We start from the raw sequence: 18,872 nt of genomic DNA on the forward strand, positions 1-18,872 counted from the left end.
TCACCTGGATTGAGGTCAACTGGGTTGAGGTCAACTAGGTTGAGGTCACTGGATTGAGGTCAACTGGGTTGAGGTCAACTGGGTTGAGGTTAACTGGGTTGAGGTCAACTGGGTTGAGGTCAGATGTGATTTGTGTCATTCACAATGCTTTTGTTTTATGTATCTACATGTACTGATATGGTCCTTCAATGACAAAATAAACTTAGATTTTGTTTTGTTATGTTTTATAAAGGCAACAAAACTTGACTTTGGCACTCAAAGGGTTAAAAAAGCATGTCATATCTTTTTCACTCTTGTACTGATCTCAAAATTCTTTCCATAGTGTTCCTATATACACCAACAGCTAACAATGCATTCAGCCCATACGGTAACTGTTTACAACATTGCATCGCCAGAATAAGTATGCTATTAGTAGACACTGTATTTGTGAAGCTACTGTTCATAACATAGTCCTTAACCTGTTCACCCCCAATTCCCTGTAACAGGTCCACAATCACCATTTATAACAATGGGTTTGGGCCAAACCATGGTGGTGAAAGGGTTAAAATACTTTAATCAAGGAGAAGACATGTAGTTTCAATTTTTTCAAGAGGGACAGCCTATAAACATAACAATGCGATTTGCACATATACATTTGTTGTGGAAATGTTTTCTTTTGAATTGGCAATTAACATATGAATGGATTGGTCAAAAAGAGGGTGGCCAACCCCTCAAAATCCCCATTAGGAGAACCCTTAGTCCCCAGTTAAATGTTGCAAAAAATATTTATTATATTATTTATGTATTTATTTATTTATTTATTTATTTATGTAAAGTCCATAACTATGTAGGTGTAAAAACTCTTTTCATAGAAATCAAATACATAAATAATAAGATCATATTAAAAGACAAATGAAGAAGACAAGAAAACTAGGTCAAAGTAGCAGACAAGAAAACTATCAGCAGACACAGTGACTTTTTATGTACAGTACACTTATTGTAACATTCTATTGTGGATACTTATCTTTATTTAATTTGACACCAGTGTACATGTGTTTGTATAAAATGTAACTGTATACATGTATTTTAACAGCAATATTACCAGTATCTTGTACCCAACAAGCTGCTGGGCATATTTGATATTCTGAAATGTTGAATGATGTCGTTCTTTCCTAAAATAAATAAGTTGTAGAATAATTGAAAAAAAAAAAACATTTTAAACATGTTTCATAAAATATTTTGAGCAAGTCACCAACAGATAGCATCATCAGAGAAAACTGTAATACAGTTACAACATACACAGAGAATCATTCAATGAATGAAATGGTGACGTAAAACTGTCATGACCGGTCATTGTTCAACGCAAGTGACATTTCAAATTGCTTCTCGTATATGTCACAGAAACAGATCAAATTACAGTATATTAAATTCTTTATGCAGTGCGTAAGTGAGGGATGTCATACGCTGTATATGGTTGCCATTAAACATTGTTGGATGGGTATAATATTGGATATTTGTCAATGTATCATTACCTTTTCTCATATCATTTCAGATATGTCTAATGAGACTTTCAACAAAATTCAACTTGATAAAGAATATCTACATTTGTCAATATACCATAACCTTTTCTCAACTCTTTTTTGATATGGCGTCCAATGAGAATATTAACAAAATTCAACTTGATTAAAAAATTACTATTGAAGCTGCTTAATTTGCATCAAATTTCTCAAAAAAATACAGAATCAGTATACATATGTTCGGGACTACCTATATTTCCTGATTTCTAATACTCTATATCTTTTGTACAGTTGTACAAGAAACTTGTCAAAAATGACAACCAAATATCCAGGCAGGTAATTTTGAAAAGTTGCTTGTCTGGGCAAAAGAATACAAGCCCTGATACTTAAAAGTAAATCGCACAACCATTGCCTCTGATCTCAGCAAACCAACAATATAGAAATAACGGACGACGCGCTTACCATTAACGTTTATTTATGGGCAAGGGCGAGAGGAAAGCCAAAAATTAATGGGCGAGGCTTGCCGAGCCCGTTAATTTGGCTTTCCTCGAGCCCGCGCCCATAAATAAACGTTAATGGTCAGCGCGGAGTCTGTTATTTCCATTATATTATCAACGAACCCCTAAAAACCGTCAAAATTTACGAAAATTTCCCGTGCGAATGACAACGGGGCCCCAGAACCTGTCAGTGAGTAGTGCGCGCTGCAAAAATTTTGCAAATCCGGAGATTTTTTGAAAAAAAGCGTCTAAACTTGGCCCACAAATGCTCCATTTTATTTTGTGGTTGATTATGATCTTTTTACAAATCACAATTTTCATTTTAGCCGTAAAGTTACTATGTTTACGATATTATTCATATTCACGGGCATGAAAACAAACCATTACTGTGTATTTGTGGGCAGTCACGTGGTTCAGCTCGACCAATTAAAACGCAATGGACAGGGCATGGTAATATAATAGGAAATTATTTCCCCTCGGCCTATCACACACTTAACTATAAAATTTCACTTGCCAACGTACAATTTACCTGCCACGAAGGCGGCTACTTTCAATTCTGGTACTGGACGAGTTGAACACTTGGCATTTGAAATGATTGGGAAGTAAAATAACATATTTTACCAATGATCACGAAAATACACCAAAAGTTGCAGATTGGTGAGCTGTTCACCCCTATTCACTGTAGTCAGGTCCACTCTCTCCATTGAGAACAATGGGTTCGGGCCAAACCATTATGGTAAAAGGGTAAAGTAATCCAGTGACTCATGTAATCTTTCACCCAGGTTGCACCTCTGCTATTATTCCATGCCAGTAAATCATGTGATTCATTCACATTGACTTCCGACCTCCTGACATCCAGACATACTTTCATCTCGTGTTTTGTAGCCTGAATAGTTGTCATGACAACCACAGGAACATCTGTCGCAGTACTCGTGTAGATCCAATTGTTGTCCTGTGAGCCATGAATACATACTCTATGCTACTTCCCATACAGGACAAGGATAAAAAATGCACAGACATGAGGATTAAATAAATTTCAATGAAGGTCGTAATCTGCTTTGTTAACCTTCCTTTTCAAAACTTGTTATGGTAGGGGACTACACATGGGTTGTGCAGGGACAGCCAATTCCATAGGTTTTGCATGTAGAAATGCAAGAAAACATCTTTGTTATATCGTCATTTTCTTGAAACTTTCACAAAAAGGTGCACACCTATCATGATTGGTCTGTGTGTTATAAACAGGATGCATGTGTCCGTATTTGTTGATTTGACAAATCTATACAGGCATTGTAAATACAGCTCAGATATCATGAAATAACCGGGTAAAGGCCCTGTTTTGTGTTATGCTTATCTTGTGTAGCAGTACATCTCATGTGACAAGCATTAGCAGGAGACAGATTTCCCAGTGTGCTTGTACATGTATGTCAGCAATTCCTACACGCCCAGCAAAGAGGAAGCTCAGATATGTTAACATATGTTGTATCTATATTATAAATATCTGAGACAAGAATACCATTGTGTAAATCTTTGCACAATCATACAAAGAAAATGTATTTGTACATGTACCGTGCATCATGTGTGGACTTTGACAGAAACCACCTTGTATGAATGCCAATCTGCAATGGGGATTACATTGTGTATGACATTTAGAATGACCTGTAGCAAATTTCACATACTACAATTCCACTGCAATCAAATCATTAGCCCTATTATAAAACCAAATGTGTGTTTAATCTAACAATATTATGGCGGGTGATTTCTGAACAAAGTTATTCCATATCGACAGTTTACTAATATTTCTGATTAAATCTGTTATAGATTCCCTAAATATTAACATTCCATGGATTCCAATTGACATACGGTATAAATGCATACCAATGACGTTATGAGTGTACCGTATTATCTCCAGCCGTGTCATCAGTTAACTGTCTACAGTACAAAATACCTAATTGTACATGTACAGTGTGTGTCCATACCAGTGCATCGTAGTTGACTGACTTCAGTACACAGCACCTCATCATATCAGAACAAAATTCCAAACTACATTTGCATATACCTTGGCAGCATTACTGTTGATTGGCTAGTCAATGTTACCAGGTTGCCAGGCTCCAGTGCAGTAATCCCTAGGCACTTACACTGTACCCTAACCCAGGGCCAAACTTTAGTCCAAACTGGCAGGTGGGAAATGTTTTAATGGATTATTTGCAGGAGGTAACTGTCTTGGTAGTAGGTTACCAAGTGGTATGAACTTACTTTAGTCGCCTCAGAGCAACAACAACATCACAATAGGAGAGTAAATGTGTAACAGTACTTTGGCTTGTGTTGGACTCTTCTTGGTTACGGTATACACCTTCCATGGAGGTTTCTGTTGAAGTGTTTAGTATACCATAACCAATGAGAGGTCCCAGACTACACAGTTACGGTAGTTTGGCTGAACCTGGTCTCTGAGGAGGTCTACAGTACGGCATCTGTCCAGCCTTTCATCGTGCAACTACTGGCAATACAGTCAGTTAAAAAATTTATGTACTTGTCAAACATGTTCACAGATTGGCTGACATGATTGGCACACAATGAAATATAAAGAAATGGACCAGTCAGAGACAACCTTGCAAGAGTGCTGCAAGGAGTCCCAACAATACATTGTACGTGTACCTACAATGGGGTAGAGTAACTGTTATGTATCCAAAGTGTAGCAAAAACATTCTAAAAAGTTTTCTACCACACAGCCTGCTGGAACAATGCCATACAAGTCAACATCCATAACTAGGAAAATTTTATGTTTCAGCATGACAAACTATGACGACAGGCATTGTTGCTATTTCAATCAGTAATACCTTTGAACAACGAGAGATCCACCTTACATGTTACACACAAACACACTATTCGTTGTGCCAATACACCTTACCTAGTACACACATAATAATATTCAATAAAATGCTGCAGAATAACATTGTGAACAGGGAATGTATTGGTTGAGCTGCAACAGATGGGCATGTACCAGTGTTGTTAGACTGTACGTGTAAATTGCACTGATAGCATACTGGTAGACAGTGTGCTCTCAAAGCCAATATGATGTGCCACGATGCAAACAAATTGCTTGTGACACAAGCAAATATTTTGGTTGATGTGTAAAGATATAGGGCTAACACACAAAGAAAGAATGTTCTTCAATTCCCCAAATTGATGCTAAGTTTTCAGAAAGACATGTCTGTGTGTGGGCACACTACTGGTATGTGTGCTCATTGCATGGTCAGCATGTATACAGTACTCTGAGGTATCTGCATAATGCTGGTATTTTGCATAATGGTGATAATTTGCATAATGGTGACAATTTGTACAATGATGGTAATTTGCATAATTGAAAAAAATTATATATTGATAGTAATTTGCATAACAATAACAATTTGCATATTGATGGTAATTTGCTTGACTGAAAAATTCCATATTGATGGTAATTTGCATTATAACATAATTAGTCTATTGTGGCAATTTGCAAAATGATAGTGATAAAATAAAAACACAAAATAAGGGACTGTTTAGGTATATACTCATAACACACAATATTAAGGACATAAAATAGTAATATTAGGATCACAATACAGACAACATTTTTATAATAATACAAAAGAGAAAAATATAAAGTATATGTGATAAAAAATACCGCCAAGTCAGCATTCAGCATTATAGCTAACAAAACTTACAACTTAGGTCTTGTTGAAAAAATCCATGGAAATCCTTACAGATATGCAATCCATGATAGTTTTCCAAGATTGCCGTGTGAGGAACCAGTACATTAATTAGTAATATTGCATTTATTTACAATTATGTAATGAATAATGTGGAGATTATTTTGCGGCATTTGCATGCCATGGTCTGGTAATACAGAAGACACGTATCAGTACACATACTGTACATGTACATTTGTAATCCCCATCAACATTTATATCATACAGTATTGTTGTCATTGTATGGACACGTAATTGCTATGCATTAGGGAAGAGGGTTTATGATAATTTGTACAAAGTACACGTCATCTCATGTACTGTTGTGTAGGGAACTTGATGTACAATAACTGTTCATCATTACACAAATTATCTAACAGATTAAAGCCATCTTGATAAGTCTGTTCCAGTGCCATACAGTGACAGGTTTTAGCTATAGATAAGTTTCTTTTTCAATCAGGTTGAATTTTTGTTGAATGTTTCTATTAAGTACATGAGATCTTCAAACATATGTTAAATTCAAATTAAAAACTCGTCCAATTGAAAGTGTAATTTGGTATTTCAAAAGTAGACGTCCACTATCAGACCACAAGTATTTCTATCTATCCATTTATTTATTTGTGATTTTATTCTGAGAAAGAACTCGTATAAATGTAAACCATAGAAATGTAGAAATGTAGAAACAGTACAATGTGATCCTCAAGTTTGAACCTTTCATCATAACTATACATTGTACCATGACCTTTATACCTGTAATGACAATACTCAACATGTATATGTTCATATATACAACTATGGTGCACAGTGTTGGAATATAATACCTGTACTGGAATGAGTGCATGTGTAGATCTGACAACAAAGTTCACATTAGACCCCAATTAATGTCTATTGATGCTGTGTGATTTTATATAATAGATCATTTTGTTTTATTCTATGTGCAATTGGTTTGTGTACAACTGTATGATTGTTTCACATTATACTTTTGAATCTAACGAAGCAGTGAATATGAGACATCTGTGATAACTGTCCCTGGGCCCATCAGAAGGTGGTTTCTTATGGTGAACACTAAGATGTACACATTATATGTCTCCTAGCAACTGCCAATCAAAAGTACCAATATTGATCTGAAATGCAAATGGCTATTAGTTTCTACTGGCGATAAAAGCCAATCACAAATGTTCTATTATTAACCCATAGCTCACTACTTTCCATTCAACGTACACTTGCATGGCTAGACTGAGTTACAGAGGATGTAGCACAATGCCATATCTGACCATGACAAGTACCAGGATAAAATTAATGCAATGAATTCAAGTTTATAAATACAGCTGTACTCCAATGTCAATTACAACTGCTGGTCTGAATTTCTTGTAAATTTACAGACTTGCCTGATAACAGAAATTCCATAAATACATCGCCATGGTGGTGTCAATGACACATGGTCCATAGTCAATGCCATGATCTCACTTAGATTTGACTGATGACTAGTGAAAGTCATTGATGACTCATTGATCAATGTGGAACTTCTCCCTCGTCAAAATTCATCACAGTAGTTCGGTGTTTTTGCTGGGGGGGGGGAGGGGTGTTGTTAATTACTGGGTAGATCTCTGGAAGGATGGTCAAAGATTGGGAAAAACTTGCTGTTCTAACACAAATTGCTAAAATATTCTGCAGCCACACTGCTTTTTCAAAAAAACAATACATTCACATGAAAATCAGACAGCAAGTGTAGAATTTCAGCCTTCTCCCTCTTCTGAGTGTGCTACAGTTGTCCAGGTAAACTGTACCTTAGGGACAGAAATTCAAACCCACAAACTTGTATTTAATCCAACACTTGTGAGGGCTAATATTTAAAGTCCATAGAAAAAATAAGTTCAAACCCTCTCCTTTTGTGAAAATTAAAAATTTAAATTTCCATCATACCGTAGATGATTTTTCTTCCCTAGTGCTGGGCATTTTGAATTTCAAATATCTGTAAATATTTGAACATTTGTGGAATTTATTTAAAGTTCCGTCATTGAAAGCTTTTGACAAAAGTCTTTCAGTTTTTAGGAGTGTAATACTAATACCTTAAAGGGTCAACCATTAAATCTTTGGAGGGGTAATAAAAATTGGGAGGAAGGGTTGCAGACAAAAAGTTGCTAAAATATATTGCAACCCTGCTTTTCTAGGAAATATATTTACCTGGAAGTCTACCACAAAACTATGGAAAACTGCAGGAAATGTATGAAATCTTGATCAAAAAAATTGTCATATCTTGAATAAAAAATGAATATTTGCATGTTAGCATGCTGACCATCCCTCTTAAGATTCCTTTTCAAAGATCCAATGGTCTGACTATGAAGTCTTGGTACATGCAAGATATGGTGCCATTTTTGCTTGCCTCTGCATTGTTATACCAAGAAGAACTGTTGTAATATAACCTTTGAACTCTGGCAAAATTTAAAAATTCATAGTCGAGGGTGTGATATCATAAATTGATTTTACTTATATATGCAGAGTCCAATACCTAATGCTGAATCTGACTGTGATACTGCCATCTGTGTCAGAATTCACAAAAATCAGTCCATTCAGTGTGACAAAACAGTGTGGCAATTACATAAACTCTGTTCCTGCTAGACAGACTGTATCGTCAGTAAAAAGTGGTACTAAGCAAAATCTAGTACCGTATGTTATAGCAGGTTGAGTCAGTAAAAACTGTGTTTACTGTATCTACGGTATGTTTCCAGGGTCCTCCAAAAGTTCAGGTCTTTGTTGAAATACAACATGATTATGCCCACTGGTTTTAGCCAACTTGACCTGATATTGACACACAAAATTGGCAAAGTGGGTTAACACTAGGAATTTATAGTCTACTGCTTTTTGCTAGGACACATGTCTGAAGTTCATGACCACTGTTCTTTTAGCTCTGAATATAAACAGCATAGTTATATTATTAACCATGGGTCACCAATACACAGGCCATGTCAAAAGAACTCTTTGGAAGTTTATATACAATACTTCAGAATTTATCAGCAATAGAGTTCCACAAGTAATTGACTGTATTTTATTTTTATTTTTCCTTGCAGAACAACTTGTCAACTTATGAGAAGATTCATGTTGTCATTGGCAACGAAGCATGTGACTTAGATTCCACTGTGTCAGCTCTGGTCTATGCTTACTTCTTAAATGAGGTATTTGTGTATTGTTTGCTGTATAGTACTTCTGAAGTTTACTCAAAATTTATGAGTTATTATAAAAATACTGGTCAGTGGATTTACGAACATGATTAACACAGCTGTTGCCTGATGCAAAGAGGAGGGGCGATGTGAGATGCAAATGTCTGACTGCATCCGTTACAATGTTTTCAAAATAAACTTATTATTATACATCTTACATTTATTACTCAGACATCAAATGGGTTCAGTAGTGTCAATTTATGTGCAATATACCGGTAAGCTTCCGATTTATAGCACAAATATGTGCTTCCGATAGTCTGTGCAACTACACACACAGAACGCAAGAAACATTCTATCCAGTGGGTTCCCTGAAACCATCCAAAAGTGAACACAGAAACCTTACAGAATGCTCTACACTTTGGGTGACTTGACATAGTCAATGTTATGTAACACATGTTCACTAGGACTATTTTAGCGCACACAAAAAATTTTGTTTTTGATGGTAGACATATAATAAAAATATTGTGTTGTCATGGAAATATTGCATAGAATTCACAAGGACATTCGATCAGCAAATCAATTTATGAGGAGCATTGGGTGATGGATCAGAACTTTTGCTAAGATTTGGAAGTTTTATAAACGGTGTGGTGACCCCGCTTACATTATGTTGTGTACCAATACATTATAGTAAGATGTCTGTGGAATCCAAGTAAAAGTTACTGGAGTATCAGCATTAACAAAAACACTTGGGAAGGTACTTACTAAACCATTCTTTGTATTGTTCTAATCAACGTCATTTTGATACATCTTTGTGACAGAGTGACTGTTTTCACAAAGTGATAGGACTACAAACAGTTGCATAAATTTCATTATTTTTTCTAAATTTCAGACAAAGCCAAGCACAGAAAATGTGTTTATCCCCGTTTTAAACATACCTCGTAAACAGTTCAGATTACGTACAGAGATCACATACTTCCTACACCGGCTTGGCATCGATGAAACCCACCTCACCTTCCAGGATGACATTGACCTCCACGACCTCCACAGCCAGGGCAAGCTGTCCCTGACCCTTGTTGACCACAACCTGTTGCTACAAAAGCAGGCTGATCTTGACTCCTGCGTTGTCGAGGTGATAGATCACCGTAGCAACCAGCGTGGAGATGGAGACGACAACTGCCCTGTCACCATAGAAATGGTGGGGTCCTGCGCCACTTTAATCACAGAGAAGATTGTCAATACTGATGCTTCTGTGTTGACAGAGGAAGTTGCTACACTTTTGATAGGTAAGTATCTTTCATGACATTGTGTAGTTGATAGTAGTTGATAGCTACCAAGAGGGAAATAGTCTAAATATTTTCATGATATTGTATACCTAGTTGACACTAGTTGATAGTTACCGAGAGGGAAATACCGGTAGTCCCAATTTCTCTGTCACGTCACTCTTAGTCTTACACTGAAGCTTTAGGGTGTTTTATAAACTGTGTCCTGCAATAGTGCTGTAACTTTTCATGACATATTCATTATTTTGTTCTGTATATAATTTTTTCTTCTCTCTGAAGTTTAGCAATGTGTTCATTACTTTGATTGAGTTTGTGTCCAATGTATGATAACTAGTATGTGTATAATATGAGTGCTTCATGAACTCTACAGCGTGTGGAGGGGTCACAGTCAGGATTAAGCTCGGTTATTGAACCTTTCTTTTTAAGGGTGAGAATTTAGCTAGGCAGTTTTGATTGTGATGTTTTTGCTAGGTGATGGGGGCGTTTCGATTGATTTTGAATTTGATCAAGAATTTACCAAATTCTGTAGTGTGATTCAGTATTGTGTTCAATGAGCCTTCACTTGCGTGCCCGCTCACATTGTCCTGTCTTTTGAGGAATGTTAGGCATGTATACATGTTCCAAGTTGCTACTTCCAATCTTCAGAGTAACCATAAGTATATATATATATATATATATATATATATATATATATATATATATAGATATATAGATATATAGATGTATAGATATATAGATATATATTTTTTTTTTAAATATAGAAAGAGATAGAGCGCCCTCTATGTTAGACGTAAAAGTAGCAAGGGAGGAGAGCTGTTGTGAGTAGGAATGCAGGAAACAATAAATTGACCTTTTTTATCATTTTCAACAAACTACATTTATTCTACGATTTCAGGCACCATTTTGTTGGACACTGTGAACTTTGACCCTGCTGTTGGCAAGACAACATCGAAGGATGTAGCAATGGTAGAGCAACTGACAGAACAGTTTCCAAGCCTTGACAAGAATGAGTTGTACGAGTCTCTACAGTCTGCCAAATGTGATCTTTCAGGTAAAGTTCAAATCAAACACAATTTTTATTTTCGCACGTAAATCAGTGTTCTCCAAAGGGCAATTAAAGCACAGTGGCCACTATTCTTTTATTTTGGTAAAATAATATAAATTAATGTAACAATTGATTATATCCTTATGCATATTGGCCATTACATTATCAGATATTCCTGGGGAGAACCTGCAAATACAGTCACATACAACTAACCCAAATTTGTGAAATCTATCCTTTGTAATGTACCCAAAAATGTAATATCTGAAATATTGCTAACTTACATTTCCCCTATAGAAACATCCAATGTTTGTATTGTCATTATAATTTATATTTTGTCATTGTAGTTGCTACTATGTCTTAAAATGGGAAGGTTTCTTTTTTTCAATTTGTAAATTGAAACATAAACTTCCTTGCACAGTTTTAGTTGGCCACTATATACCAACATAATATCTTTCTTGATGCAACTATTCACAATCTCTCTGTAACCATTTCTTTGAAAACTGCCCCAGGTTTGGACCCAGGTGAGATTCTCTTGAAAGATCTGAAGTGTCTCTCTAATGATGTCATCAAACTTGGCTTCTCATCCATAACCCTTCACCTTGAGGTAAGTACACACCATACCTCAAATCTCAAGAATCACTCAAACATTACGACAAGTGATCGTGGAAAAAGAATTAGTACACTTGTCAAATGCCAGTTGCCTCATGGCAAATATCAGATATTCCTGTTTTTGTACCGGTATATTCTGATATTCAGCTTTTTAGAATGCAATTTTATGCTAAGCATAAATTTAGCAATCAACAATAAGAAAAAATAAATTCTACCTTCCGTTTTTCACCATACGAAGGAAGAGTTACATAACCATCGATAGATCATACATTCTCCATAATTTGAAGGTGTCTGGCACTAGTGATTCCCTTGTTAGAAGTTACAATTCTCAACAGAAGTTACATGTGCATAGTTTATCGTACAGAACTAAGTGCATATTTGGACCACACTACTTGATTGTTGATGTGAGGTTGTTATTTAGCTCATAGTGGTACATACATACCGGTACTTCCAATGAGTCCATGTTTTTGATAGGACCTTCAACTTTAACACTCTTGTCTCCATCTTCTACAGAAATTTCTACAGAATGACAACATCATCGAGGACTTCAAAAGCTTCTGTGCCTCACATGACATTGATATACTTGTCATCATGGCAATCAGCATTGATGAAGGCACTACAACCAGGCAGCTGGCTATCTATGCTCATCGCCACGACAACATAAAGAACGACATCATCTTTAAGTTAGAGTGTTCCATCATGCCAGACTTGGACCTGTCTCCAATGGTTACCAACTTTGAAGAGATAACAGCCTATTACCAAGGCAACATAACAGCATCCAGAAAGAAAGTACTTCCTATATTCACAGAATTTTTAGAGAATATGAACACAGACACTGCCCATGAAAAGGATACTGTACCATCAAGGAGCAGTGATTTGATGGATTTGGATAGCGACACTCTAAGTGCAAAAAGCTCAGGACTGTCTGAATTGACATCAGAGCCATCAACTACAGCAAATACGCCAAGCAGCCCACAGAAAAGCGTAGATTTACTCGGTTTGGATCCATTTGCTCCGGCGCCCTCAACGCAACCAAATGACAACGCAAACAACAATGCTGATCAAGATCCGTTTGGAGTTCTTGATACACAGCTGCCCCCGGAAATCCTAAGCCCCACAGGTGCAAGTGATGATAGTGGTTTTGATCCACTGGTGGATGTGTCTCCAATGTCAAGAACACCGGATCTAATCAGTGTCAGTGCTTCTTCAAATGTTAATAATACCTTTAGCACAGGGCAAGCAACATGGCAGCAGCCAGACTTGTTTGGAGTCGATGATCTGCCGTTGAAATCTCAACCAGAGGTGGATTTGTTTGATCCACTCGGGCTTGGTGAAGTCACTTCCTCGGATGCACAGAACATTCAAGCCGGAACTCAGGATGAAAGCAATCTCATAGAAGTAGAGACACAACAAAAATCCCTGCCTGTTCCGATTCCCAGCAAGTTTGAAACAGGGAATGAAACGACTCAGAGCCCATTGATTCCGCTGACACCGCAGAATTCGTATGGAAGTCTCAGTGACGCTGAACTGAGTGAAATAGGAGACACAAAGCAGCGCAGCGTTGACCTCAGCAACCCTGATATTGCCTATGCAGTGCATGAAAGGTTGAGAGAGGTTGAAGAAGATGAGAATTTCCACAATTTTTATTCAGACATAGACAACGGAAGTTCTGATAAAGTGGATGGTGACAACAAAGAAGGCCTTGTCTTCACAACAAAGGAGGAATCCACGAGTGATATGACACATAACGAAGTGGCCAATATGATGGCAAGTGATATGACAGCAGAGATCTCCACTGAACATCACACCATTACAGACAGTAGTGAAGATTCTGGACGTACTGCAGTGGATTCACTTTCTGATGGCCAGACAAAAGATGAAAATCTGAATCCAACCGAAACCATCAGGAATTCTGGCCACAATGTCATTGCTGAAGCTATCTCAGAAGATATGGCTGAAAGCAGGAAAGAGATCGTTTTTCCAAAGAAGGATGTAACAAAATACGAGTACAATACGGTTGCAAAAGAAATTGCCCAAGATATGACCACGGAGACAGAGAAGATCTCATTTGCAAATAAAAACCTAATGGAATTTGAACATAATGTCATTGCAGATGAAATAGCCATGGACATGGCCAAACGTGGAGAAGAGATCATTTTCGTAAAGAAAGACCTTACAAATTTTGAAAGTAATATTATTGCAGAAGAATTTGCAAACAGCATGGCCACAAGAGATGACGCAGTGACTTTTGCCAAAAAGGACCTAACAGAATATAGGCAGAACATCATTGCACATGAAATTGCTGAACACATGGTAGAAAATCGGCAAGGGATCACTTTTGCAAAGAAAGACCTAACTGAATATAGGCACAACACCATTGCTCATGAAATTGCTGAACACATGGTAGAAAATAGGCAAGGGATCACTTTTGCAAAGAAAGACCTAACCGAATATAGGCACAACGCCATTGCTCATGAAATTGCTGAACACATGTTAGAAAATAGGCAAGGGATCACTTTTGCAAAGAAAGATATGACTGATTTAGAAAACAATATCATTGCTACAGAAATTTCAGAGAGTATGGCCAAGGAAGAGAATTTCAATGAGAGTGATCGCGGAGAGATGGAAAGTAAAAGTGTCACTGATATCTCAGAGCTCCAAAAGATTGAGTTTGCCAACAAGGGTAATGCATTTACAGATGAACAGTTGAAACAGAATGAAGTTGCAAAAATGATTGCTAATGATCTGTACAAAGATAGTACGGGTCAAGATTACGAAATCAACAAAGTGAATTCAGTGTCTGAAAATGAGGAAGTTGATAAGTTTTCCAAAAGGTTTGATCAGGATTTACAAAATGAAATAGATTTTGAGTTTACGGTCACAGAACCTGCAATTAGTCGTGACAACAATGTAGCTGAAATGATTGCTGATGATATGGATATTGATGATCACAAAAGGACTACAAATTTTCCCGAGAAAGCTATTGACCTAACATCAGCAAAGTACAATGTTGTGGCCGACGCCATAGCAAAAGACATGCGAAATGGGGAATACTGTGATTTTAGATTTTCAAAGAGAGACCTTCAGCTGCCGAGTGACAATGTCGTTGCAAAGATGTTTACAGAAGACATGATGAATGATGCAGACGTTGACAAGGAACTTAGCATGATCAACCAAGATTTGACGTACATTGAACCATCAGTCAGGTCCACAAACATAGCTGCGTACATGCTGGCATACACAAGCATCGACGAAACAGAGGGAACTATAAAAGGAGAAGGCAACACGACCCCAGGGGATGGAGATACTGTAGAAAACGGAGACCACAACAGTCCAAATAATGACACGCCTGATGACAGCACACACCCTGGAGTCTCAGAATCTGCCAGCAACATTATGAGTGAACCCTTTGTGCCGATTGACCAGCCAGCGACCTCTGACCCGGTAACCATAGCAGACATTGAAGAGCATCAGGGTATGTTGTCCCCAACAGAGGTCAATCCATTCATATCAGATATCTTTTCACCATCTGAAGATCAAATTGCAGCTGCTGCAGCGGGGTCAATAAATTTAAATTGTGGGTCAAAGGTCACAATAGATGAATATTCAAATAGTAGCAATGAAAGACAAAAAAATTTGGTGTTGGAAGACAATCCATTTCTGACAGATGTTTTCAAACCAACTGAGCTTGATATACTAGCCGCTGAATTGAACCCAGTAGATACGAACGGGAATGTGAATAGTAAGAATAAAAATTACCAAGGAAAGGGATTAGGATTAGGATTAGAAAGTGTACATCTGACAGGAAATCCCTTTGTCAGTGATGTTTTCGTGCCTCCTCCAATGCAAAGCAATAACACTGTACCAATAATGCAGTCACCAACTTCTTGTACTGCATCAGTAATGCAACCTTTAACACGTGATCATTCACCTGAAATTCAACCTTCACCAAGCAGTTCTCGTCACCCACGTCCTACATCAATTTTTTCGGCTTCAATAATACCACCCTCATCATTTAGTACAGCACTGGCAACGCAAAGCAAATCATTATGTAATTCACCTGTTCAAAACGTCCAGTTCAAACCACTCCCTTTATCAACAACTACACTGCAACCCAATCCATTCTTGTCAACACCTTCCCCAACTTCACCAGTCGGCCAAGGTAATCCTTTCTCAAAAATCACCACCTACCGACCGGTACGCTTGTCCAGTATTGATACCCCAGCCATCAAACCAGCACCTCATAGGAAGGGACAGTTTCTCCCCGAGGTACCGAAATCACCAGAAAGAGATGGAGATATTCTTTTGCAATCAATGAAAGTTTTATCGCATATTGAAAAAACCAAACAACCCCTTCATACTTGTACAACATGTTGTTGTCATGGCAATTCGGGTCATGAGTGTCAAGGACATGACTCTCACTCTGCAGAGGATGTGGCCACAAAAACATCTGTAAAATCATCAAGAGATGAAAATTTGAGCAACGGTTTTAAGGTTAGAATCCCTGAGGATGTTGAATATGATGAGTCACAGTGTCCAGGGATAGTAAAAAAGGACATGAGAACATCTCTTGTAAAGTGTGGAGATGAAGAGTCCAGAAAATCAATAATTCCTGAGAAAAATGTCGCTGAGAATGGCATTTTTGAAAATAATGTTGAGAGAAGGGTCGTAAAAGATGCCAATGAAATTAAATTTCATGAAAAGTTTGGTAAAGGGGAAGCTGATGCAGATATTACATCCAAAGAGAGGAGTTTGTTTACTAACAGCAGGAAAAAGTTTGAGTTAAATTCTTTTGCATCAGAGGAATTCATAAAAGCCGCCTCCAAATTTGATAGTAAGGGTAAATCAGAATTATCTGTGAGTGATGAAGATGGAGAGAACTATGGCAATATAAAAAATACTGAGGTGACTGTGCAAGACAACTTTCAAGATCACAAATGTAATAAAATGAGAGACGATAAAGATTGTGTTGAAATGTTAAAAAGTGGAATGAAAGATATTCAAAGTATTGGTAGTTTCAGTATAGATTATAGTGATAACGACGAAAAGGGTTTGAAAAATATCAACGGTGTCAAGACTGTTCAAGAGATTAAAATATCCTGTATTGATGAAAAAGATAGTTTGCAAAAGGACATCAATATTCACTCAAATGCAGAATCAGAAAAGTCAGTACCTTTGGCTTGGCCTGAAAATGATTTAAGAGATAAAAGTTATATTGAATGCAGTGGAAGAGGAAATAATGATAAGAATAGCGTAGTTGATGTAAATTTACGTAACACTGTTTGTGACAATGGTGGTGGTGTCAATGGTGATGGTGACGGTATTGTAAGTAACTGTGGTGATGGTGGTGGTAACTGTCAAAGTGGTGTTGGTGTCCGTGTTGGAAGCTGTACAGACAATGACACACTAACTGTTTCAAGTTCTCCACTAACAGATGATGACCTCTCTGAGATGAATCTTCAGCACCCGGCTGCAGCTGAAGCCAATATGAATCCCAGTTCCTCTCTCATTCCCATCCCATCTTATACATCTTCACTGTCTCCATCCTTGTCCACTCAACATCCTGATCATACATCAGCTGAATCTGAACGTCATCAGAGTTATTTTGACCAGTTTGAAGACCTTTTAGACTTTTCCGACAGCAAGAAAGACAATGGTGCAGTTTCCATGGAAAACAGTGCACCTCCATCTCTTCCAGTACATCCTCTTCAAGATGAGGAATCTGCATTATCACCTGCAGAGGGCAGTTTGCTGACTTTGAATGATCTTACCGAGAACCAAGGCAAGTCTACTACACCAGTTGAAGACATTGCCACGTCCTTGACTACTGTTCCTGTACAGTCGTCGCAAGATTTGCTTGATATTCAACCCAATCTTCCATCTACACCCAAAACTCAGCAGGATGAGCTTTTACTTACAGAGACAAATACCAGTGTTGACGACTTGCTAGGTTTGGACATGAGTGTTCCCACTCCACAACAAACAGCACAAAAGTCTGAAGAGGAAAACTTGTCCAGTGTTGGAGATAACGTTGATGTAGGTATCTCTCCTTCACAAACAGCCATTGCAGACTTGCTAGGCGACAGTGACCTCCTGGCAGATACAACAAGACCTCTGTATGAGATGAAGGACACAAATGAAGGAAAACAGGTACCAACTGAGAATGTTCCTTCAAACACAACTGATAGGGAATATCTTGATAAATTACCTGAGGCAATGCATGCAGAAGAAGACTCAGATGATGATGATAGTAATAGGTCTTGTGCAGGATCCTCTGTTGGAACATCTCTTTCCTGGTCATCTGGTGATGAGGATGAAGATGATGACAGAGTTCCAGATACACCTGGTGACTCAGTACAAAGCAAAGATGAGGGGCTTCATGTAAACGGTGGCAGTGGGGGTTCTCTTGATGAGATCACTCCCGTATCAGATGGAACATCAGTTTCTGATGATGATAATGTGGATGATGAAACGGCTTACAAACCAGAGAATGATGATATCATTACTGAATCAGAGGAGATTTATGTCAAAACGAGTGAAAGTGGTCAAAATCAAATGCAGACAGTCGCCACAGAAGAAGTACATCAAGATAATGAAAGTGAATCATCAGTTTCTTTTGGATCTTCTGTGTCTGAAGAAGAGGAAGAAGAAGAAGAAGAATGCGTAGATCATCCAGCTGCATCACTTGATGACACCAAAGTTCAAGACGTCATTACCGCAACTAAAAATTTACATGAGGCAGTTACCATGCATGTTCCAGGACCAGAGGAAGATGCATTTGAAGAGGCACTTGAACTAGTGAACTCCGAAGAAGTAGCGTTTGCTTTGATACAAGAAGTGATGCCTCCAGAACAGCTAAGCTTTGTGCTGGAAGAGTATCCACAGTTAATGCAGATTAAGGATGAAAGTAGGAACCAGTCTTTCACAGATGCACAGCCTGATGTAGAGGAGCAACAAAATCAGTGCAGAATCTGCTTCATTTGGCTCAGAAATATTCTTCAAGTGAGAACACTACACCTGACAACAGCGACGAGATAATCTGCTCAGAAGACCAAACAGAAGAGC

The 18,872-nt window shown here is 37.7% G+C and overlaps 1 protein-coding gene across 1 annotated transcript in view; it reads left to right on the plus strand.

Annotated features, from left to right (window-relative positions):
- Nucleotides 1-18,845, plus strand: part of LOC139123816 (serine-rich adhesin for platelets-like) — a 28,363-nt gene extending 9,518 nt beyond the window's left edge. The window contains exons 2-7 of the mRNA XM_070689968.1: nucleotides 8,784-8,888; nucleotides 9,763-10,156; nucleotides 11,049-11,204; nucleotides 11,708-11,802; nucleotides 12,321-15,282; nucleotides 17,242-18,845. Coding sequence (XP_070546069.1) covers nucleotides 8,784-8,888; nucleotides 9,763-10,156; nucleotides 11,049-11,204; nucleotides 11,708-11,802; nucleotides 12,321-15,282; nucleotides 17,242-18,845 — 5,316 coding nt within the window. The remainder of the gene's footprint in view (nucleotides 1-8,783; nucleotides 8,889-9,762; nucleotides 10,157-11,048; nucleotides 11,205-11,707; nucleotides 11,803-12,320; nucleotides 15,283-17,241) is intronic.
- Nucleotides 18,846-18,872: the final 27 nt, after the last annotated feature.

This window comes from Ptychodera flava (assembly GCF_041260155.1).
Source record: "Ptychodera flava strain L36383 chromosome 23 unlocalized genomic scaffold, AS_Pfla_20210202 Scaffold_23__1_contigs__length_28996876_pilon, whole genome shotgun sequence".
Taxonomy (NCBI): Eukaryota; Metazoa; Hemichordata; class Enteropneusta; family Ptychoderidae; genus Ptychodera; species Ptychodera flava.